The 21,355-nt window shown below is 36.4% G+C and overlaps 1 protein-coding gene across 2 annotated transcripts; it reads right to left on the bottom strand.

Annotated features, from left to right (window-relative positions):
* Positions 1-6,873: 6,873 nt before the first annotated feature.
* On the bottom strand, positions 6,874-18,973 carry LOC122668972 (dr1-associated corepressor-like). Of its 2 annotated transcripts, XM_043865576.1 has the most exons (7): positions 18,621-18,973; positions 13,157-13,202; positions 12,844-12,916; positions 12,403-12,496; positions 7,975-8,091; positions 7,818-7,872; positions 6,874-7,723 (listed from the first exon to the last, which is right to left on the bottom strand). In XM_043865576.1, exons 3-7 carry the CDS (start codon positions 12,896-12,898, stop codon positions 7,256-7,258), a joined length of 789 nt encoding a protein of 262 aa, XP_043721511.1. In that variant the 5' UTR covers positions 12,899-12,916; positions 13,157-13,202; positions 18,621-18,973; the 3' UTR covers positions 6,874-7,255. The 2 variants fall into 2 exon arrangements, with proteins under 2 accessions (XP_043721511.1, XP_043721510.1); XM_043865575.1 differs by lacking the exon at positions 13,157-13,202 and having other exon boundaries at positions 18,621-18,972.
* Between the last annotated feature and the right edge of the window lie 2,382 nt (positions 18,974-21,355).

Below are 21,355 nucleotides of genomic sequence, written 5' to 3'. Positions count from 1 at the left end.
TACCCGTCATTTCCTTTCTTTCTTTTGTTCTTAGTTTTTCCATTTTTTTCTTCTCAACTCTCACTTGATTGAAAAAAATATATATTTTTTCTTCCTTTAACATTTAGGGTTTTATTAATTTCTTTTAACATGAATCATCATTTTAATCTATACTTGAACATATATATTCTATAGTTAATCCAAAGATATTTTATTGATTTTATGTTTCAAATATGATGGAGTAATTCTATCTCAAAAAAACAAACATCATGCAACAATTATTGTTTATTAAATAATCATCAATTTAATATTTAACTTAATTGATACATGGGCTAGTGTTCGAGTGAGAGTTATTGGTTTTTATTCTGTTTCTTTAGTTTCTATTCAGTTTAGAACCGACGATTTTGCGGTGCAAATCAAAACCAAACCAGGAAGAAAACCTATGAAATCAAAATCGAATCATTTTTCAACGGTGTGATGTGGTTTGATCGTAAACGGTCAGTTTTGATTTCATTTTGACACCCTTATGTTAACGTACATTATACAGTCTGACAGAGAATTAAATCCCTTTTTGTATTTTTAAGGGAGAGGGTTATTGAGTAGGCGGCAGACAGAGAATTAAATCCCTTTTTGTATTTTTAAGGGAGAGGTTCTTGAGTAGGCGGCAGAGAGGAGTTCCAAGGGAACGTACATAAGGTTCTCTTTGGAACGTATAGCCAACGTGTGATTTGAGAAACTAGTAAAACGAAAAGATACTATTAAACAATAAAGAATTCAATGATGAGATGGTAGTACTCCACTTGTAATGCACTTGATCTTAAATACCAACTTGATACTTGTAGGTGTAAAGGAAAATATGATCATGAATATCCTACCTAGACCACGGTCTAGAAAAAAAAAGGGAAATGTTTTCTTAGAACGCATCACTTAGATAAGGGTGTAAAACCCAAAACTATTCTCCCTTTTTGGGGAGAGAATAAACTTCAATGGATAAGGCTTCAGACAATTCAAATCTCTACGTATGTTCATGATTACGGATTGGAAAGTTATTAGGCACCCAATCAGTCCGATCAAAGGCTAGTCTCCTTCTATTTAAAACATTCCTAAGCTTAAGTTATGTATACTAGCATATATAGTAAAAGCAATGAAAATAAATTTCTCCTAGGGACGCCCCAGTAAGGAGGAGTGATATGATTCCAATTGAAGGAGCTAAAAGAGCTAAGGGTAAACCTAAAATGACTATAGGATAAGTGGTGAAGAAGGACATGTATAGTCTAGGTCTAGTCTTAAGTACGACCTCAGACAGAACCTACTGGAGGGCAATGATCCATATCGCAGGCCCCATTTAGCTGATATTATCCTAATGTGTTGGGTTGTACCTCTTTCCTCTTATTATATATTTTTCATCTTTTTATTTATTTCTCATCGTCCATTTGTGTTTTTCCTTTTGTCATTTCTCATCTCTTTGCCCATCCCAATTCTCCCATCTTTTCTTCATTCTTTTTTTTTTCAGTGCAACTTTGTTTTTCTATTTTGTTTTGTCTGAATCCATGTAGTCGATTCCATTAAGTTGGGATAAAATTGAATTTAAACTAACCCAACTCTAGGTAGCTAGGTAGAGAAGTAGTAAAATTGTAAAAGCATATGATAAAGCACAAAAAGAATGCTAAACATGATACATATTAATCATCATGCTAAAGCCAAAAAGCATGTAAATTAACTGAATAAATGAAAATAAAGAAATCTTATATAAGTGGACCGAACTTGAACAGAACTTAATCAGGCTGCTTGCATGCCCTCAATAAGGATCAAGTCAAAAATAGTATAGGACAAAAAGATGATTTGGTGGTCTTGAATATTTATTCTTGGCAAACGAAGTGCATGATTTTGTGCGGGCGTACGAGGGTCGTCATAGATTAAGGCTTCTCAGTCCAAAAATTTATATGCTCTTGAATACCGAGAGGAACGTTGGGGCATCAAGCAAGGGGACCTAGCCAGCTCGGACCTTGGCGAGCTTGACGACACTTGGCTTGATTTTCAAGTATTGATTCCGGCTAAAAATTTGAAACACTAAAGTAGGTTGTGGGTGGAGATAAAAGCCATAAATCATACAAACGAAATGAGACAATAACGCAAGGAAAGCAAATAAAAGCAAGTGAGATCATAATCATTCCTTCATGGGCACTACCCGATTCACTTCAAAACTATTGGAAGCAAATGGAAAATAAACATCGAGTGGATCAAATAAGCTAGTGAACTGACTGATCACTAAATGGATACAAAGAAGTGCAAATTTTGGCATCACCACAACCTACTTGTCTTCTTGCTCGCGGAGCAGCATACCAGGAAAAAAAAGAGATTCAAATCTGGTAGAGTGTGAATTCGACGAGTTGGGTTCAAGGTCGATGTGGAAGTGAGGTCTTCTTCTGAAAAAGAATCATCAAACTCACACGTGGAACTGTTGATGACTGGAAAAAGAGGTTTTTTTTTATCCAGTTGCAGGGAGTATAAAATTGAGAATCTTAACCACAAATTGTACCCTCTTGAAATTCTACTAATTCATCTGCCATTACTTCATCAAGAACATGAATACAAGCAATATCATCGCCTACTCGAAGCGGTGCCGGTATTCACAATCTTCACTTCACTATTATATTGCTCAATACATTCATAAATAAGAATAAATTAGCTTAAGGGGGGGAGGGGGGGGAAATGGCATCGATTCCGATTATCGATCTTATAAACAAGATTTCTAGTAGTTAGACTATGCGAACTTTCCAATCTTCTGAAGATAGAAAATACATAAAATAAGATAAGAATGGAATACAAGACTATTTAACAGTCTCAATTTCCCTTACTCTTTTTGGCCTAAATGGCCTATCAATCATTGATTGATGGACCTTCCCTTGAACCGGTCACGGAGCTCTCCACTGAGTTGTTTAGGTTTCGGTTCTAAGGTTCAAAAATGTTGTGCGGGTTCATCTCTCTCGACCAGTACAGGTTCAAGGGAAGGGTGATCGAGGGGACCAACACCTCCATCGCCATCTCTTTGCCCGCCTTTTTCTCGATTTGAAAAGGTAGTCCACAAAGGCTTCGAAAATTCTCCTTCGTTCCTGTGGCGAAGCCTCTTTGCTTTGAACCTGTCACGCGTCCACTTCTGCTCCCTTTAGTAACGAGCAAATTCAAACATCTTCTTGTGGCATTGACACTGATTGGGTGGCAATTGGATTCCCACGGAAAAAGATTTTGTTTCGAGAGTCCAAAATGGCCGACGGAATCAACCGAGAATTGGGAGAAAAAGGTCAAAACTACCTATTTAGGGCATGGAGACTCCAATGACACTAACTATGTGTCAATTAGACTCTCATAGAAAAGGATTCCATTTTGAAGGTCAACGATTGGTCGATGAGAAAAACCTATGATTATTTTGTATATTTATCAAAAATTCATTTTGATGACATAACTACGTAAAAGAGAATATTTTAATATTATTTACAAAACACTATTGTCAAGTTAGAAGCTGGAAGGAAAGATAGAAAACGATTGGTTCAACGACTTGTTTTTGGTCTTTTTTTTAAATCTAAAATATGTATATTTTTTAGGGAAAATTACACATCATCTCCTGGTTTTCAAACGAAACTCAGATCACCCCTTGGTTTTTGAAAAAACTCAAATCACCCCCTCTACAATAACAGTGTTAATCTACTGTTAGTTATTGGTGTGAATGGACTATTTTACCCTTGTACTAAAACATTAAATTAAATGTACAATACTACCCTTCCTTCATCTTCAACATTGATCAAGGGTAGTTTAGGGATTTAAATTTATCTAACTGGCTGATATCATCACATAATAGCATAAAACTAACAGTAGGGACTAATTTGTCATTATTGGGGTCAAAAATACGGGGTGATTTGACTTTCGTTTGAAAACCAGGAGTGATGTGTAATTTATCCTTTTTTTAATAATGAAATTGTCATTCATTACGACTGCCAACATTGCTAGAAGGTTGATGCGGTAAGGATGTTAAATAGTTCAGTGTTGGTGTAAATAGTTCGGTTCAATCCAATGCAAGTTTTTTTAGGTAAAACTCAAACGAAACTATTTAATAAACGGTTACACATGTAAACGGATTTGTAAGGGTTTTTTTTAATTCAAACGCCTACTTCCATTACATGTCTTTTAATTTTTTGGGAAAATGTTCTCTGCATTGGGGTCATAGGAGGGCGCCTAGACACATGGGGGTGGGCAAAATGACCAGCCCGCCCATGAATGACAAAAATGACACGCTCATCCCACCTCATGTGTCGAGGCCCAGCAGAGAATATCGCTCCTAATTTTTTATTGAAATCGATGCATTAATTAAATTTATATATACAATTTTTCTTTAAATAATTATTTATTTGTACCATTGCATATTTACTAATTATTTATTGTTACAACTAATGGTTAATTATTGTCATTGCATAGTACTAATATTTTTCTTTTGTTTAAATGTTTTACCATCGATTTAAGCTAGTTATCTTAATTTTAAAACCAAAACTGAATCATATAATAAATGGTTTCAAGGTTTCAATGTAAACGACTTTTGGTTTAATTTGACAACCTTAGTTGAGGGTCTATGCTCATGTGGCATAGAGGAGGCATAGAGGAAAGATACATGTAATTTTTTAAGGGGGAGCAATTCTGCATGGGGGAGCGCAGGAACCACGTGCATTGGCATTTTAGGAGAAGGATTTTCGTCTTTCATGGGGGGGCAAGATGGTCATTTTGCCCCCACTATGTTTGGGCGTGGCATGCATCCCCCAAGAGCATTTTCCCTTTTTCAAATGGGAAAAGGTTCTTTGAGTAGCCACTGCATTTTCCGTTTTTTAAGTGGGAAAGGTTCTTTGAGTAGTCAGGGAGGGTATGGTAGCATGATGAACTATTACGTCATACCTTATCTCATTGGTGCACTCCCCTATGCCGAGGACCCTCTTCAAATTGTTTCTTTCCCACCCTTCATTCCCTATGTCTTAGCCTTCATTCCCCATTTCTTATCAGATTAGAAGACTTAGCTTGTATGAATCATCGCTATATTGGTTTGATGAGTCATTCCAAGCATTCCAGAAAGTCGTGCTTGACGCATTGGTCAAATGCTCATTTGCTAAACGCTTAGTCACGAATTCAAGTCCTGGAAACAACCTCTCTAAAAACAAGGGTAAGACTATATACATTTGACCTTCCCCAAACCCTACTAAACACGGGAGCCTTGTGCACTGGGTACGGCCTTCTTTCTTTAGTACCTTTCAAGGATATAGATAACATCTGGATAATCGTGTGTGCCCAATTTGAATGAGACCGAGAAATCTCATTTGCATTTTCATTTTATTGCAGTTTTACGAAACATATGAATTGGCAATTGTAATATTACCCACCAATTGTTTCTAAGCATAACAGTAACAGAGCAGGAATGGTTGTTACAAGTAGTAGAGGCTATAACAATGGAGAGTCCTAATTCAGATACACAGACGGGCCCATACAACTTTTTCCTGGTACACTTGAGCTAAATGTCCCAAACCCAAACTGTATTCCTTCTAGTAACGGGTGGTGTACATCTCAAAGTGAAAACACTTTTGAGTCCTTAAATTCAATTGTTTGAATGCACCATTCCTGTTAAAAGAGTTTCAGATTTGAACAATTCTAAACCTAAAAAACTCTTCAATTTTAAATTAATTGAAGCTTTAAACCTCATGCTGTCATGCATATGCACGTTCACTAAAGCTGCTAGATTATATTTATATTTAATTTTAACATAGCTTCCACACTGCTCTCACTTTTGCTCTGCATTTTGGAAACTTAGCAATACACCCAACTGGCAATGCTGAAGAACAAACATTCCAACTGGATTGAGCCTGATGGTAGTAGACCAACTTAGTGACTGAATCAGAATGTGAGGAACATGATCACATAGCTACTAAAGGTAAAAAGGCAGTAAAAGTAGCCTTGGATTCCTTCTTAGAAGAAATTACAAACCTTTTTTGGCGTTTTCATCATATGATTGTTCTGTGTGCCTCTTGACCCAAAAACACTCCTCTTTGGCCAGACAGACCATGCATGAGCTATATATAATGGTGAATCACTAGGTGATTGCATTCCAATTGAGATAATTGGTAGAATCCTGAAGACAAGTAGCCCTTACATTTACTATCGATATATACATATTCAGCATCCACGAAGGCTTCAGAGAATCACAGTTAAGAAAGTGCGAAGCGAAATCCTGGTGCAGATGTTGACTATCCTTGTCCTTGACATGTGCATTGCTGGAGATGGGCGACGCAACTCAGCAATGCACTGAGAGCATATACATGCAATGCATCACATATGTCATAAGCAAAAAACTCTACATTATGCCTTTGACCCAAAACACATGTGACAATTGACTAACCCAAGACCCTTTTTTTTTGGCAAAATATAACCCAAGACCCATTGGCACAATGCAGAATAGAACCAGACCCAAAATACAGATCAAACGATAACATATTACAATTCCATGATAATGTGGTAGCCTCAACAGGAGTGGCATATAATAACATGGGATCAAACAATACTAATGCCATCCATGAAATCCCCCTTTGTTGCACATCAATTTGGAACCCATTCCCATCCCCCTTTGGCCCAAAAATATTCTTTTCCATCTGTAATAATTTAACTTCCAAGAAATATCTGTAGGAGTGTTAATGAATGCAAAAAAAAAAAAAAAAAAAACATAGCAAAAACACAATCCACTAATCAAAGGGAGGAAATGACTAATGAGGCAAATTAATGCATCACAGCTCCCACCAAATGCTGTCTCAAGCATGATCATTTCACCAAGCAATAGCATATATCTAAATACGAACAAAATGGTATGGAAAAAAAAAGTTCACCTTTAACAATGAACTCGTAATTCTTGAGGGGCATGATAATATTTTCCCGAGAAGTCCATTGATGATCATAGCACACAATCTGTGGATTCTAAAAACTCAAGGAAATCAATGTCTGAAAACTGTTCTCGTTAGTGGATGATATAGCAACATATAATACAAATCCTAGAGGCCGAAAACAACTTTTGGCCTTTTCTACAGTGGGCACATTTCATCCCCAGAGGATGGATGATGCAAATGTGTCTTCTTTGTTTCGCTAAGCTCCTAACAATCTATCTTAAAAAGAGTATATTACCATTTTTCTATATATCAGACTGGGTTACTGCTAACCTCTGAGATGGCATATCCACAGGAAGAGGATTCACCACTAGTCATTCTTCTTCATCATAATCTTCTTCATCCTCATCTAACCTTCTGTTGAGTTGAGCCAACTGAAGAGGGTCAATGGCCATCTTGTCCATTTCTGATAAGGACCAGCCTGGATATTCCTCATGCTTCACCTCCTCAGGAGGCTCTCTTGATGAGGCAGGGGCTGCAGCTGTCATAGCTGCCGTGTCCCCATTCTCAGCCAAGTCTACATTAAGATCAAAGTTTCGTACCACTGAATCGGCACTACAACCAATCATGACAGTATCCTTTGATTCCTTAACCTCAGTCCCATTTTCTGGTAGTTCAAGGTTAACATTCTGCTTGTCATTGTGTTGCGGAGAAATATCAGGATCATCTTCACACTTATCCAAATGAGCGCTCTCCCTCTCTACTGCCACCCTGCCTCGACCACGGCCTCTTCCACGACCCCGTCCTCTCCCTCTGCCACTGCTGCTATGACCCATTTCATGCTGCAATAGACATTCCATCTTTTTAAGATCTTTAATATGAAGCAACTTTTTACTAAACGGCACTTAAGTTGAAATTATGGATACAAAAGCTTACTATCCTGCTCCTCTTTGACTCTACATCACTGTCATTATCATCATCCACAGCTTTCCTGGAAGGAGGGGGACAAAAAAAGGAATGTGAAAAATTTTAATCAAGGCTCTTACCTTAACCTCTACCCTGAGAACTGTAACAAGAACCAAAATTCACTAACCTTCTCTTGGGAACAGATCTATCCTCACCACCAGCTTCAGATCCACCCAAATCTGGAACCTTGCCGACAATTTCCCTTAGGAAATCAAATACAGTAAAGCTTTGCACACACTGTTTTCTGAAAAAAGGGTGGAAAACCAAGTTAGTTAGAACTCAATTTTTAAAATTAAAAAGTGGCATAAAGTTCATTAGAGAATCCAACTTCCAAATCCAAAGCAATACGAAAAGGGAGAGTTCCATGTCACATAAAAGTAAATTCCCTAAGAAGCCTTCCTACAACTCCTTCCCCCCCCCCCCCCCCAATAACAAAAAAAAACAACCAAAATACAAAAAAGTGGAACAAAAAGGTCTTCTAAATCTAAGAATCTTAGACAACTAGGCTAACTAAACTAACAAGGACTCTAAAATATTAAACTAATTAGAACAGTTGAAGCTTAAATCTTCTAGATAACTTCCAAATAACTTGGACCCCACTCAACTACCCAAACGATGACTCTTTGATGACTAAATAGAGCCAATTACACTACCTAATGGACCCCATTATTATTTAAAAATGAATTCTGTACACCCCTTAGACCCCATTTTTGGGCCTTATAATTCAGTCCATTACAAATAAAACTGAAAGAACTACAAGTCCATTCCAAATATATATCAAAATACGACCAATTTTTGGACCAGAACTACATTATTCCACACGAGTTCAAAAAACTCATCCTCAAGTTTTGTAGAAAAGAAGGAACAGGCACACTTGGATGGGTGTATGCAGGTCCTTATCTTCAAATCGAACAAAATCCAGAATATGAAGTTTCAATGTTGCATCTTTGTCTAGAAACTTGTGAATGATAATGAACTCACGATGTGAAATGATGGCTTTCACTTCAGTAGTGTCGGTCGTTACTTGAACCACAAGCCTGCTTTTGGCTTGAAGGGGTTGGCCTTCTACAATAGGCACTGAAGCTTCAATGGAACTAGCACCATCCTCTACATCTTTCTTGATTTTCTTCCTCGGTAAAGCTTGGGCATTTCGTTCTGGACAGCCAGCTCTTCTGTAAAGACTGTTTCTTATGGGTTCTTCCTCAACCAAACCTTGAAAAACTTACGTTTATTGTATATGAAAAGGCTTTAATGGTACACAAATTTCAAATGTGGTCTGTGGTCAACCACACCATTTTGCACTTCCAACTAGTATCGATCAACTATAATGATGAGTTTGAACGAATGAAACATCTCAAAACAAGCAATATCAAAGTATTGAGAGATTAAAAAATCAATGAAGATATCACTTTCAGATTCAATGACGATTTCACTTGTCTTAGACAACATCTCCACCACTGACGTAAGACAAAATTCTCACTTCACCCTTTTATAAACAGTAGTTTTTCTATTGGGCAAGCAAACGAGAGTAATGAAAAAATCAATATACATGGTCAGATATGGCTATGATATTGAGTTGATGCAGCCAGCCAACTTAGATCTCAAACAAGAAATCAAGGAATTGATTGGCCAAGAACACACCTAAGTTCAAGGAGGTTTTCATCCAAATCAAGGGGTGAAAAGGCATGGTGGTTTTCTGACATCAGCAGCCTGCAATGGGAAGAAAGTATGGGGTGACAGTAGGAAAGGAGATAGAAATGGATGGAGAAGAATGGGTGGTCAATGGAGAGAAAAGAGGGAAGTGTTACAGCCGATGGGGAGAGACCGAAAAAGAGAGAAAAATGGCCACCAAGGCAATTGTCAAATCGAACAACTTTAATTTATTCTATTTCATTGTTGGGAGGATTGGTACATATTTATAGAAAAATAAAAGAAAGTCTTCTAAATCTAAAACTCTTAGGATGCTAGACTAACTTAACTACCAAAGTACCAAGGACTCCGATACTCAAGTGATTAAACTTGTTGAAGCCTATATCTTCTAGATAACTTGGGCCCCACACAACTAACCAAAAGATGAATCTTTAACGACTAAACTAAAGCCAACTACTACCTAATGGATATCATCACTAATTAAATATGAACTTCATACACCCCTCTAGACCCTCAGTTATCGGGATTTTATAATCCAGCCCATTACAAATAAAACCAAAAGAATTAAAAGCCTGTACTCAATAGATATCAAAATAGGACCACCAATTTTTGGGCAGGCCTGCATTAGGGAAAAAATGTAATTCTCTAATTTCAAAGGAAAACCATTCACCATAGCATCCAATTTCATCCACAACAAAGCAAAAGTAACACCCTTTCTCTACAAGAAAATCAACTTTCAGAAGCCCTGTTATTAAATTTAAAAAAAAATCCAAAACAATAAAATTATGTGCGAGGGAGGAAGGAACAAATAAATAAATAAGAAAAAAATATGCAGGATAAATTAGAGAAAGAGTTCCTGCAAGCTCTTTGATTTGGCCACATGGCAGTTTGGGGTGGGAGGCCCAAATTTTATGGATAACTTGTCCGCATCATCATTTATATATATTTAAGATTTCAGAGCTATCTGAAACCCCCATATGTCATTACATAGGGGATTCATGGGAGGACATACCATTTCATGGGAAGCTATGTGATTAACTTTAAATGGTAAGCAATATGGTTAAGATAGGCCACCACATCTTACAGGTAGCTCTATCAGATAGTGATGCAGTATCAAGACACCAGTAGCAATATCAGGAGAAGAATAGCTTGTGGTTACTAGTCTCACTGGGAATCCTATTCCTAGTCTACTATGGAGTTCTATTTAAGTAGAGTTTTGTTTTTAGGTTCTTTCGTATTTTGACTATGTTTATTTGTCCTAGTTCAGGTTGGATTAGGATTCTACAAGTTGAGTCTAATTTGGATTGAGGTTTTCTTTATTAAGTCGAGTGCTAGAATTATTAGATATAGTCGAGTCTAATTTGGGTTGAGGTTTTCTTTATTAAGTCGAGTGCTAGAATTATTAGATATTTGAGTCCATATTACATTCTAAGTACATAGCGCCTGATGGTCAATTGAGTGACCCACTTCTGCGACTTGTTGGTTATGCAGTTAATGGATCGCTGTAGGATCTCTGTAGGGTGTTTTTGAATCAGTTTTGGAGTAGTTTTAAATCTTTTATTGGTCAATTACATAGGTAGTTTAATTTCTAGTATGTGTGTGTATATATATAAAAAATATGTAACCAGGCATTAAGGCGCACGAATTTGATGAATAAAAGTTGTCCTTTTGCTTTCATTGTTCTGTGAGAGATTCAGAATACCTTCCTGTTAGATTCAGTGAGAACTGAGAACGCTTGGTGAAATACTAAGGCAATTTGATGGATTTCAATTCAAGTCCAGGTGAGAATGTTGGTCCATATCCTTCTTCTGTTCTTCTTCCTCCCTATTCGTTCAGGTTAGTACAGCAGTTTCTGATCTTCATATGTTTGCTTTATTCCTTGATTCTGTTTGTTAAAATCTGAGACCCATTAATTATCTTTTATATCAAGTTTCTGCCTGCATTCCTTTTACTGTTTTGATCTTAAGTTCCAATCTCTTGTGCTGTTTCTGAGAATCCTACAGAAAATAGAATATCTGATTTTCTGATCAATAGAATATGGGATTTAAAATCTGTTTTCAGAATTGACAACCAGATCAGACCATTGTTCCATTCCAATAATCAAAATATGATCCTGCTACTGTTTTCTAGAATTGTACTAGAAGTCTAGAATCCTACTTCAGGTTGGATTTTAGCTCCGTCTTATTTTGAAGATCAAATTCTGTTTAATGTTTCAGGTTGATATTCTCTTCTTAATACTGATCTGATTGTTATTATGATCTTTGAATGACTACTGGATTGGACCTTTTAAGTTATGATTTCACTGTTGTGCTGGAACCCTAATTCAAGAATCCAACTGTCAATAGGATAATCCTATAAATCCAGATCTGACCATCAGATTTCAGTCAGATTTTGAGGAGTTATTCATGCCTATTAAAGTAATATTACACCAAAATTTTAGGATCCTCTGTTTTGCTGCTTGTTAGTTATTAAATTTCTATTAAATCTGGACCTTTAATTTCATTGAAGCTCTGGATAATTCTGGATTTCTGAAACCTAATAACCATACGCTTCCGGAAACCCCATTGGTTAGCCTGCCAAATTATCTGTCCACGTGACTAAAAAGTGGCAGGGCAAGAAAGCATTCCTAGTCCAAGCATGCAAGAAACATTTTGCCCTATGGGTTACAATAAAGACAGGCATCAAAATAAAAATTGAAGAATTGTCTCTTCAAAGTTTTTGCCTATTTTGTTAAAAAAGGTAATAGAACATATTACTCGAAAAAGTGAGAATTACTGAACACTGAGAACTTCAGACAAAATCTTCTATTTTCCACAGGATAAGGGTATATATACAAAGCCAAGAGGTTCAGTCTTTTGCCTCAACAAAGTACAATAATAAAAAAACATTAAGAAGCTTTACTTACAAATGCAAAGCACTCATGGTCTTTGCTCCCCTTTGAAGTGTAATGTCATATGTCCGATCACAGAGATCTTGCAGAAAGAGTTCCAATGCTTTAGCTGCAACATATCCAAGGAGAGGATTAGACTTAATAAATCAACAGTACATCACTTGAAGTTATTTAAATTATTTTATTCTTTAGGGTGGACAAAGTGAGCACAAACATATGACCTTATGGCTTGGATGCAGGACATGTTGCATCACATAAATTGGGCTTGAACCTGAGTGCAAGTCTCAGGTACAGAAAAGAAGGAAAAAGACATTCTAATAAAATAAAAAAAAGGAGGGAGGGAATAGAATCTATGCAACAAAAATATGATAAATTTGAACAAATATCTCCAAAAGGAAGGACTTCCAACATATTCTATAGAGAGAGGATTCTGAGTGCGTAGTATATGATACTCACAAACTAAAAGGGGCACAGCCATTGCAATCTTTCCCACATCTTCATCTGCTTGCATTATCTTTTTAATCCGAGACTAACAAAAATAACACACTTATTAGATAACATGGCTAAATTTTAGAATATTCTACATCATTTCATCAGTGGAGTGCTAAAAATCTCAAAATGAACTGCACAGAACAGAAATGATTAATAATTTCTGACCCCCCTTATTGCATCACACAAAAACAATCTAGTATGAAAACAGAGAAAGAGGAGGAGAGTGGAAGGTAATGACAAAGAAAAAAGTGGAACAAGAGTTGAACAACACCATTGCCTGAGAAAAATAGGAGGCAACCACCCAGCAGAGCCTGCCACATTTCCTAGGACAACTAGGCAGATCAAACATAGTCAACATTTTCAAACTACCCAACTGTCATTAGAAACATACTACATGGAGGTTTAGTTCCATTTCAGATGGTTCCCTAATAGTTAGAATTCAAATTAGAAAGCAAGAAGCTCATATTTCCTCGTTCAGTACTTAGTTTACAATATTAAGCTGCAAAGGAGTTCAAAGATAGCCCTTCATTTAACTCATGAAGCAAATTGAACATACAAGCCATCCCAAACTGATATCCATGCCAAATTGATTTACACAGTAGCTACTACTAAGACATACAACATAAGAAATGAATAGTCTCTATTCATGGTAAAGCATGCAATATAAAGTATAAAACTAATAAAACTATCTAGAAACATTTAACATTCTATGTCTTTACATGTCCTCAACTTAGTGAAGTACACCAATGGTTGGGAGGATTCAGAAAGTAAGAAGCGAAGGAAGACGGTTAAAGAAAAAAGTGATGAGAAAGCTATATGGTAGGTTAATCAAAATATGAATCCTTCAACCACAACAGAAGTAATGCTGCTACAGCACACAAAAAGGGAAAATTCTGAGTCAAACTTCATGTAGGTTGAGAAGAGAATGTAGAATAAACACAATGCAAGGTGATTTATATGTTGTAAGATGGTGTGAAATTTGAAGTTAAAACTAAAACAAAAATTGAACTAGTAAGTGTGTAAACAACTAGAATACTTGATATAAAGTAACTAAATTTTTCATCAAGATTGCTAGGAATTGAAGTAACTAAAATTTTCGACAAGATTACCAAGCGGCTGTTCAATAACTTTTTTTCCTGTTTCCACTGAAAAAACAGAAAACTGTTTCCGGTTGTTTTTGTTTTTCTGTTTGTTGTTAATCAAAATATTTGATAACCATTTAAATTGTCCATTAATTCTTTGAAAATTCAGCTCAGCCAAACATAAGGATTATTCAACCTCAGTTCAAGACTCTATGATGGTGCAACCTAAGGCTTTATTCTCAAAGCACAACCTTGACCATCCGGGCTTAACACAGGCCCAGGCTGGCCCAAATCCTAAGATATATATATATATATATGAGAGAGAGAGAGAGAGTAGGGGAGATGCAGGTGGAAAGAAAGGGGTTTCGCATGAAAGAATTGGCGACAGAGGGAGATCTGAAGTTGGATTATTTTAAATAATAAAGTACGATGGTATAACTATATTTCTATTTTTCCATGTGCACAATTGCATCACTTAAAGCTTTAGCGCAACCTATTTTTTTATGTTCTAAAAATAGAATCCCTTGTTTACAGAAACAAAAATTTCCGAACAGTTTTTTCAAAACAGAGGCATTATCTTTTGTGACAAAAACCTTTTCCCGTTTTTAAAACAGGAAAACAGTTATCAAACAGAGCCTAAGATTTTCATGGAAAAATATTAAAAAGGAAATCTTATGCTCATGAACTTTTATAAATTTTTTTCCTTTTTGAAAAAACAAAATCTACCAGTTTCTTTCCTTTTTTTTTACAGGTTTTCTTTTTAACTTTCACAACATTTTATATCCAACCAGACAGAGCAATAGAGAAACAAAGAATACGAAAATTTCAATTATAGATAAGATTTTACACATAAATGATAATACTTGGCCCACAAAAAAAAATAGAAACAGAACATTTAATGCATTCAACAATGGGCCACGAAGACAGATTGAGGACATACAGATGGCACTATTGAAGGTATCAAGCAAACAATGTCCAACACAGAAGCACACTACATGAGAATTCCCCCAACAGATGAGATCACCAAGTAAGAGCGAAAAGAGAGATTCGATAAAGATCTACTATTAAATTCATTCTGCAAGAACAAGATGCCAAACAGCTTTAAGATTAAATATGTTTCATAAGGCACCAGAATTCTTCTTTCGAGAAAACGCTGGATATCTCCCCATACTAAAGAAATAGAGGATCAAATTTTCTTCTTTTGAGAGACAATGGACAATCTATATGAATACCAAGTTTGAAAAAACTTGAAAGAAAAACTCCAATTTTGGCAGAGAAAAAGTAAGCATGTAACTATGCATTGCAGTTATGGACAATGATGAATGCTAAGATAGACCAGCTTTAAGACTAAATCTGTTTCATAAGGCACCAGAATTCTTCTTTCGAGAAAACATTGGATATCTCCCCATACTGAAGAAATTGAGGATCAACTTTTCTTCTTTTGAGAGACAATGGACAATCCATATGAATACCAAGTTTGAAAAAACTTGAAAGAAAAACCCCAGTTTTGGCAGAGACAAAGTAAGCATGTAACTATGCATTGCAGTTATGGACAATGATGAATGCTAAGATAGACCAACTTTAAGACTAAATCTGTTTCATAAGGCACCAGAATTCTTTTTTCGAGAAAACGCTGGATATCTCCCCATACTGAAGAAATTGAGGATCAAATTTTCTTCTTTTGAGAGACAATGGACAATCTATATGAATACCAAGTTTGAAAAACTTGAAAGAAAAACTCCAATTTTGGCAGAGACAAATTAAGCATGTAATTATGCATTGTAGTTATGGACAATGATGAATGCTAAGATAGACCAGCTTTAAGACTAAATCTGTTTCATAAGCCACCAGAATTCTTCTTTCAAGAAAACGCTGGATATCTTCCAATACTGAAGAAATTGAGGATCAAATTTTCTTCTTTTGAAAGACAATGGACAATCTATGTGAATATCAAATTTGGAAAACTTGAACGAAAAACACCTATTTTGGCAGAGACAAATTAAGCATGTAACTGTGCGTTGCAGTTATGGACAATGATGAATTCTAAGATAGACCATGGGCCTATACAATGACATTATTGTAGCTGGTTTGATAAGGCATGCCACCATACATAAAGACATGATAGTCCAGATCTATAAATTGGCTCCAGGGCAATGGGCTACAAATAATATGTATTTCATTACAATCAAGGATAAAGATTTCGGTACCGACCCAGGTTTCGACCAGCTAGAAACCAAAATTTGGTAAAAACCTGGTATTTTTTGGGTAAAATTCAACATGTAATAGGCTGTTCAAAACTGGTCAAAACTACCGACACTGGGTTGGTTGAAATTGGTTAAAATTGGTCGAAACTTGGTATTTTTTGGTCAAAATTTCCGAAATATTGTCAAAACCTGGTATGTATTAAACTCCCTAGACAAGATCCTCCTGCGAAACCAAGAAATCTCGGTCGAAACTTCAAGTTCCAACCAAGATTTGTTTTAGATGCAGAATTTAACAGAATTAGCTATAGTTGCACTACAACTACATGGATGGCATCCAGTACTACATTCAACAGCATTTTTCTTAAAAAACCGTTATCAGCCGAGCCCAAGATGTTAGCCGAAACCAAGCCTAGTTCCTTAATGCCCATGCTGCCAACTGCTTATAGCCTATGCACACTGCTAGAAGTTAAGAAACCACCTATTCATAGCTAACCTATGCTAGTTTTGCGGCTTTTGCCTAATCAACCTCTGGCCGCCTGGTCACACAAACTAGGTACAGGACCAAACAAGTGATTGATATGTGAAGAAATGTAATATCTGCAGTTATCAATATAATTAGATATGAGGAGGATTCATCTCCAACATTTTTAAAGCTCAAGTTGAGGGAGCTCATGAGGAAACGCTAGACATGCTTGTGGGGGAGTGATTATAAGACTTTAGGAAGTGAAGACACCAGAATCCCTTAAGGTTCTCTTAGATAAACCTTTCATCATGTCACTAGAAGTATTACGATTTGGCCAAACCATTTGTAAAGAAAGAGAATATTGGACTTCCATACAAAGATCCTCCCAGTAGCTTGATATTGCTTCCTTCATGAAACTAAATTACTAATTGAATAACATGCTATGCTGGGTGTTGGACAGTGCCATGAACCTCACACAATCTAAAACAGTTTTTGCCAGCCAATTTGCAACTTGAAAAAGAACAAAAAAGCAAAGGTGAAAATCTCTTCTTGTTGTTCATAGGGTATTAGATAACCTTCTGGACCATTACAGAAAGGCCACCATGTGCTTGTGAAACTAATGAGATATTGCAAATTAACTCTTTCCCCCCCCCCCATCCCTATCAGCAACAACAAAATGTGAATGTACATTTCTTAATAAAAGCGTATGTACTTTCTCAGTTACCAATGCACTGTACATACAATGCAGGTATATCCACGTATCGGGTAACTCTGATTTTGACCAAGCACAAAACAAAAACATATTTTTCCAATTACCAATACTGGGCACTTGTGGAAAAGCTCAAAAAAAAAAAAACAGACTGACTCAACAATAGCATCAATATTTTACAGATGCAAAATAAAGATGACAATTGATAACCGCAATACAAAAATGACAGCGTAAAACCAATGAAAAGATGAACCACATAAATACAGAGAAATGGAATTCTAAGCGAAAAAATACTGTGGCATCAACGAAGCATTCAAAAGATACACCAGAACCATTACCATCAGCAACAAAAAAAAATCAGACACTGAAATAACCAATTTTAAGAACAGAAACACATCTTTTCCATGTGATAATACTTTTCTTAACACATTTAGAAGTATCTAGTACTGTTGAAAATATCAATGTTTGATACCACTTAAATCTCCTTTATTAAGCCATTTTGGGTCCAGCAAAGTACAGACCAACAGAAAACATTAAGAAACATCACGTCATACAAAATCAAGCCTCATATATAGAACTAAAACACAAACATAAAAAAAGGACAGGACTTCAATTATCCTGTCAAAACAAAGCAACAACTCCCACTCTACAACGTGTCCACCTAAGCAAATATTGATGAAGAAGAAAATCCTTGAAAACTATTAACTAGTTACTAAGAAAATTATAGATTTAAATTAAATACCATGTCTCCCTTCACTATTCTCAAAAATAACTACTTTAGAACTTTCACAGTGACAGTAATAATAGTGCAGGAATATCAAATACAGATGTCCATCCCTAAAAGTAAGCCAACAAAATTGGATTTCAACCCAAAGTACCCAAATTTCTCAGCAGCTAACCAGACCACTGAAAACCCTAAAAAATCTAGCCAGACAGAGAAAAATCAATTATTGAACCATTCAACAAGTTAGGACCCAACTGCAAATACCCAAATCAACATCAGGAATTAAACTACAAGGAGTTACAATGAAGCAACCAACCTTTCCTTTTACCCCGACAAAAAAAAAAACGCAAACCCTACTCCAAATTATCAAACGAAATCAACAAAAAATAAAAAACCTAAACAGAACAAAACCCAGAACCCAAATCCACACAGAAATCAACAGAATCACCCCATAATAGCCACACACAAAAAAAGCATACACCCACAAATAAACAGGAAAAATAAAATTAAATGGAGATGAACCAAACAAAAAAAATAGAGAAACATAATGATAACTTACAGCAGGGAAACGGGTATCAAGCTTCTTCCTCATGGCTTCAGATTTCGGCCATAGAACAACCAAAAACAAAACCCCGAAAGGATAAACCTCCTAAGCTCACAATCAATCCACTCCTTTACTCTCCTTATAACCTAGAAACCCTATTCAGATCCGAATATATTTACTGATAAGATCGATTCTAAACTGAAAATCGGAAAGCTCCAATCCTTCCGTTCGAGTTTACCAGAGAGAGAAAAAGGGGGAAATTAAAAAAACAAAAAGAAATGAGGAAAAAAAAAATTTTCCTGGCTTCGTCCTCTCAAGCCGCTATTTTCGGGACCCAAAAAGGTAAAACGAGAAGAGTCAGAAGAGCTTCTCGGTTCCAATATTTCTCCTCCTCTAATTTGGCGGAGATTCTCGCTCCGCCAAGACCCAACTTAACTGTAGTTTATAGCAATTCGGTTAATTTGTTGTTTGACCGATTTGCTCTAAGAGAGGAAGAAGTCAGGCTCGTCTACGTAGGTGCCATTGTGGCAATAATGTCAATTGTGGACCGGAACCCAAAACAATCAAACCCTAGCCGGTCTTGTAGTCCCTGCACTATTGCGTTAGCCAATGAAAGTGGGCATAAAAGCATTCATTTGGCTCGATTTCACTAGAGACTGAATAGTCTTTTCGTACACAAAGGCATTGGATTGTGTCTAGGCACAGGAACAATGCTAAACACACGATTGGTTAGTGTTCTTTTTCACAAGTACTAGCGCGGGACCAATAAGAACGCATACAAAAGTCTTTAGCAAACTTCTTAGCTCGAGGTGCCTCTAACCTCAAACTCTCCAAGGTTTTTATCTCCTACAATTCTAACACCCTCCAATTCTCCTACAATCCCTCACATGGGAGCTGAAATGACCACTTACCCACTGCCTGTACACACTTCCCAAGGCAATGGATAAGTGGTCATTTCACTCCCATGTGAGGGATTGTAGGGAATTGGAGGGTGTCAGAATTGTAGGTGATAATGATCCCTTCAAGCCCCCCCCCCTTCATTGTAAATCCATCTTTGGTCTCTGCCTGGAGTTTCTCCCAAGTACTTTCATAAATAAATTTTTGTCGTTTGTCCAAAAAAAAAAGAATCTTTGGATTGAATGAGATTGTTTTAGTTCAGTGGGGGTTGTACGGTAATTTTGCATGGCCCGGTGTCTAGGCGCAAAAACCACATGACTGGTTAGCTTTTTTTTTCCAAAAATTTATGGGTGGAAGATCGCTGCCACGATGTGTAATCCTACACATGAGAGCACGCATGGGCATCAATGGGGTGGAATTTTTTCATTTCACTGGGGCATGGCGGTCATTTTGTGCAGTCCTATGCTTGGGCGCAACTTGACAAGATCTTTTTCCCAAATTTTATGGGTGCTTTGTATGAGAGTGTCTTTGTGGGCTCATTGGCTCATCATGTGAGAAGAGATGTTAATTATAGTCGTACCCTTCTCAATTCATAATATGGCATTTTCTAAAGCCACAAGTCATGCTTCCATGGTAAATCCTAAATCATAAGCTTGATTACCCAATTTCCATGAAATTATCCCACTATATAATTTGCTATTGGAATTTCAACCAAGTCATCCCTTGGAATTCTTAAATTCATCGATCCATCAAAATTTAGTATTATGAATTCTACTTGAATCAAGGAAAAAAACTGTCTATCTGATCATTATTTCACAAAGCTAATCTAAGGGAAATTTTGTACAACGAACTATTGTTTAAACATTAGTGAGACTGCTTGCATCACTTGCGTCCTAATCTTATTAAGTGTTGCTGATGTTTTTCAACAGCTGTTTTATCTGGAGCTTCATGCTTTAAGTCCCTCTTTGCCCGTCGCTCAGTTGAATCCCTTGCAACCTCTTCATTCTTTGGATCTAAAGGATTGACAGAATAGTGACTATAGGGACTTAAAGTCATCGATCCATCAAAGTTTAGGAAAGTGAATTCTACTTGAATCAGGGAAATAAACTATCTACATGGTCTTTATTTCACAAAGCTAGTCTAAAAGAAATCTTGTACAACGAATTATTGATTAAACATTAGTGAGATTACTTGCATCAGTTGCATCCCAACCTTATTATGTTGCTGACGTTTTTCAACAGCTGCTTTATATGCAGCTTCACGCTTTAAAGCCCTCTTTGCCTGTCGCCCTTATTCTTTGGATTAAAGAATAGACATAACAGTAACTACAAAGACTTCAATTCATCGATCCATCAAACTATAGAGACTTAAACATTAGTGAGATTGCTTGCATCACTTGCGTCCCAACCTTATTAAGTGTTACTGATATTTTTCAGCAGCTGCTTTATCTGCAATTTCATGCTTTAAGCTCTCTTTGTCCGTCGCCCAATTGAATCCCTTGCAACCTCTTTATTATTTGGATCAAAGGATTATAAATAGAACAGTAACTACAGGGACTTAAATTCATTGATCCATCAAAGTGGATTCTACTTGAATCAAGTAAACAAACTATCTATTTGGTTATTATTTCACAAAACTAATGTAAGGGAAATTTTGTACAACGGACTATTGTTTAAACATTGGTGAGAATGCTTGCATCACTTGCGTTCAAACCTTATGAAGTGTTGCTGATGTTTTTCAGCAACTGCTTTATCTGTAGTTTCACGCTTTAAGGCCCTCTTTACCCGTCGCCTAGTTGAATCCCTTGGAACCTCTTTATTCTTTGGATCAAAGGATTATACATAGAACAATAA

The sequence above is a fragment of the Telopea speciosissima genome, chromosome 7, assembly GCF_018873765.1.
Source record: "Telopea speciosissima isolate NSW1024214 ecotype Mountain lineage chromosome 7, Tspe_v1, whole genome shotgun sequence".
In the NCBI taxonomy this organism is placed as follows: Eukaryota; Viridiplantae; Streptophyta; class Magnoliopsida; order Proteales; family Proteaceae; genus Telopea; species Telopea speciosissima.
This window is presented reverse-complemented; position numbering and strand designations above follow the sequence as displayed.